The sequence below is a fragment of the Monoraphidium neglectum genome (assembly GCF_000611645.1).
Source record: "Monoraphidium neglectum strain SAG 48.87 unplaced genomic scaffold scaffold06296, whole genome shotgun sequence".
In the NCBI taxonomy this organism is placed as follows: Eukaryota; Viridiplantae; Chlorophyta; class Chlorophyceae; order Sphaeropleales; family Selenastraceae; genus Monoraphidium; species Monoraphidium neglectum.
The window spans coordinates 1-2350 of NW_014007342.1; the positions used below are offsets into that span (position 1 = coordinate 1).

A 2350-nucleotide genomic window follows, 5' to 3' on the forward strand; every position below is an offset into this window, starting at 1 on the left:
GGAGAGTATAGATGAGGGTGTGTGTGTGTGTGTGGGGGGGGGGTGACTTGAGGAGGGTGCAGTAGAGGGTGTGGAGGGGGGGGGGTGAGGAGAACATGCGGATTGTTCACAATAGGTTTGGGACGGAACAGATATGAATCATCATTTTGGGTCGAATGGAGTTTGAACCTGCGCTTGTGCAGGGTCGCGAGCCTGATGACAGGACGCTGGGTTGTGCACAAGGGGGCCGCGGCGGGCGCGGCGCTGGGAGTGGTCTGTTTGGGCGATTTGCGCGCGAAGCCAACATCGATGATCCTTTAGTGGGGTGCGGCTGGCAGGGACAGTGCGGTGGCAGCCTGTCTCGGCGGCCCATGGGTGGTTTGCAGAAGTTCGCGGCGCCCAGGGACCATTGCACGCCGCCAGCCCCCTCAAGACTGATGCCCCTTCCTACACCACAAACATGCATGCACACACATGCGCGTGTGTGCACAAACACACGCGCCGCACTCACACACACACACTCACACTCTGTACATAAACATCAACCCACATGCGCGCGCATGCGCACACACACTCTCATATACACACGCACACTCTATCTCTTGCAACCCCTCAGGGCCAGCACGTGTTCCTGCCTGGCGGCAACCTGCGCCTGGTGGCGGCCCTGGCAAAGGGCGTCCCAGTGCTGTACCGCTGCCAGGCCACCCTGGTCGAGTACGCGGAAGCCAGAGGGGTGGTCGTGCACACAGACACCGCCGGGCAGGTGGGCGCCTCCGGCAGGCGTGCGCGCGAGGGCGCGCGGCGCCGGGGCCCCGGCGGCGGGAGCCTGCGCGTGTGGGGGCGCACCATCGCCTGATGAGCGGCTTGCAGGCTCAACAAGGAGCGTCGAATGCACCGCTGCAGCTGCGTCGCGGCCAGCGCCGACGCCGAATCACTCACACACACACACACACACATGTGCACACGCACACACACACACACACACACATGTGCACACACACATGTGCACACGCACACACACACACACACATGTGCACACACACATGCACAACAAGATGTCCCCCCAAAGCGTGGCTTGCCACGCCCTTGGTCCTAACGCGCGACCACTCACGCCCAACCCGCCTGCCGCAGGTGGCGGCGGACGCGGCCATTGTGACGGTGCCCCTGGGGGCCCTCAAGCGCGGCTGCCCCGCGTTCAGCCCGCCGCTGCCGCCGCGCAAGCTGGCGGCCATCAAGCGGCTCGGGTTCGGCCTCCTCAACAAGGTGTGCAGCAACTGCAAGCTGTGTTTGGCTTGCGACCTCGTGTGTGTTCACACGTGTGTGTGCGTGTGTGTGTGTGTGTGTGTGTGTGTGTGTGTGTGTGTGTGTGTGTGTAGTTAGGAGGCTCAGGTGGCCGGGGGAAGGAGTTGGGGATCCGGCTGCTGGGAGGATACCCCTGCTCGGCTCCCCAGCTAACGGGCATCCAGCATCACACGCGGCCATCCTTTCTTGAAAACATAGACGGCCCCTCCTCTGCACTCATCATTCACGCACATGACACACACTCGACACTCGACACACACACACACACACACACACACACACACACACACACTCCCTTGAATATGCAAACACACGTGCGCGCCACACCCCCTTCCCCAGGTCATGATGCTGTTCCCGCACTGCTTCTGGGGCGACCGCGACATGTTTGGCGTCGTGCAGCCAGACCCGGCACGGCGCGGCGCCTACTACCTATTCTATGGCTACGAGGCCGTCTCGGGCGGCAGCGTCCTGGCCGCGCTGGTGGCGGGGCAGGCGGCGCACGATATAGAGGGCCTCGGGGATGCTGAGGCGGTGGGGCAGGTGGGCGCTGGGGGGCGGGCAGGTTGTCAGGGCTGCCGGCGGCGCGTGGCGGGGGCCGGGGCGCGAGTCGGGAGCAGGAGTGCGGAGCAGGGTCGCGATGGCGACGCACGCAAGGCACGCAAGCCCTCGACCGATTAGCCCCATCACTTACTCGCTCTTTCGTCAAGCTTTTCCAACCGTTTCGAGTGGAGTGTCGAAGCGCGGCCCCGCTCTGCCCTCGGCGCCCTCGTGACCCGGCCGCAGGTGATGGAAGTCCTGAGGGGCGTCTTCGCGCCGCAGGGCGTCACGGTCCCCGCCCCGCTGCAGTCCGCGGTGACACGCTGGGGGCGGGACCCGCTGACCTGGGGGTCCTACTCATCCGTAGTCGTGGGCGGCCGCGGCCCCGATGATTACGACGACGTGGCGGCGCCCCTGGGGGGCCGCGTGTTTTTTGCGGGGGAGGCGACGACGAAAAAATACCCTGCCACAATGCACGGCGCCTTCCAGACGGGTCTCCGCGAGGCCGCCCGCGCGGCGGCCGCGCTGCGGC

The 2350-nt window shown here is 65.3% G+C and overlaps 1 protein-coding gene across 1 annotated transcript; it reads left to right on the forward strand.

The window, feature by feature from the left end:
* Positions 1–195: 195 nt before the first annotated feature.
* On the forward strand, positions 196–1959 carry MNEG_16372 (hypothetical protein; the record flags this gene model as incomplete). Its single annotated transcript, XM_014035158.1, has 4 exons — positions 196–252; positions 596–742; positions 1111–1242; positions 1621–1959. 4 exons carry the CDS (start codon positions 196–198, stop codon positions 1957–1959), a joined length of 675 nt encoding a protein of 224 aa, XP_013890612.1.
* Positions 1960–2350: the final 391 nt, after the last annotated feature.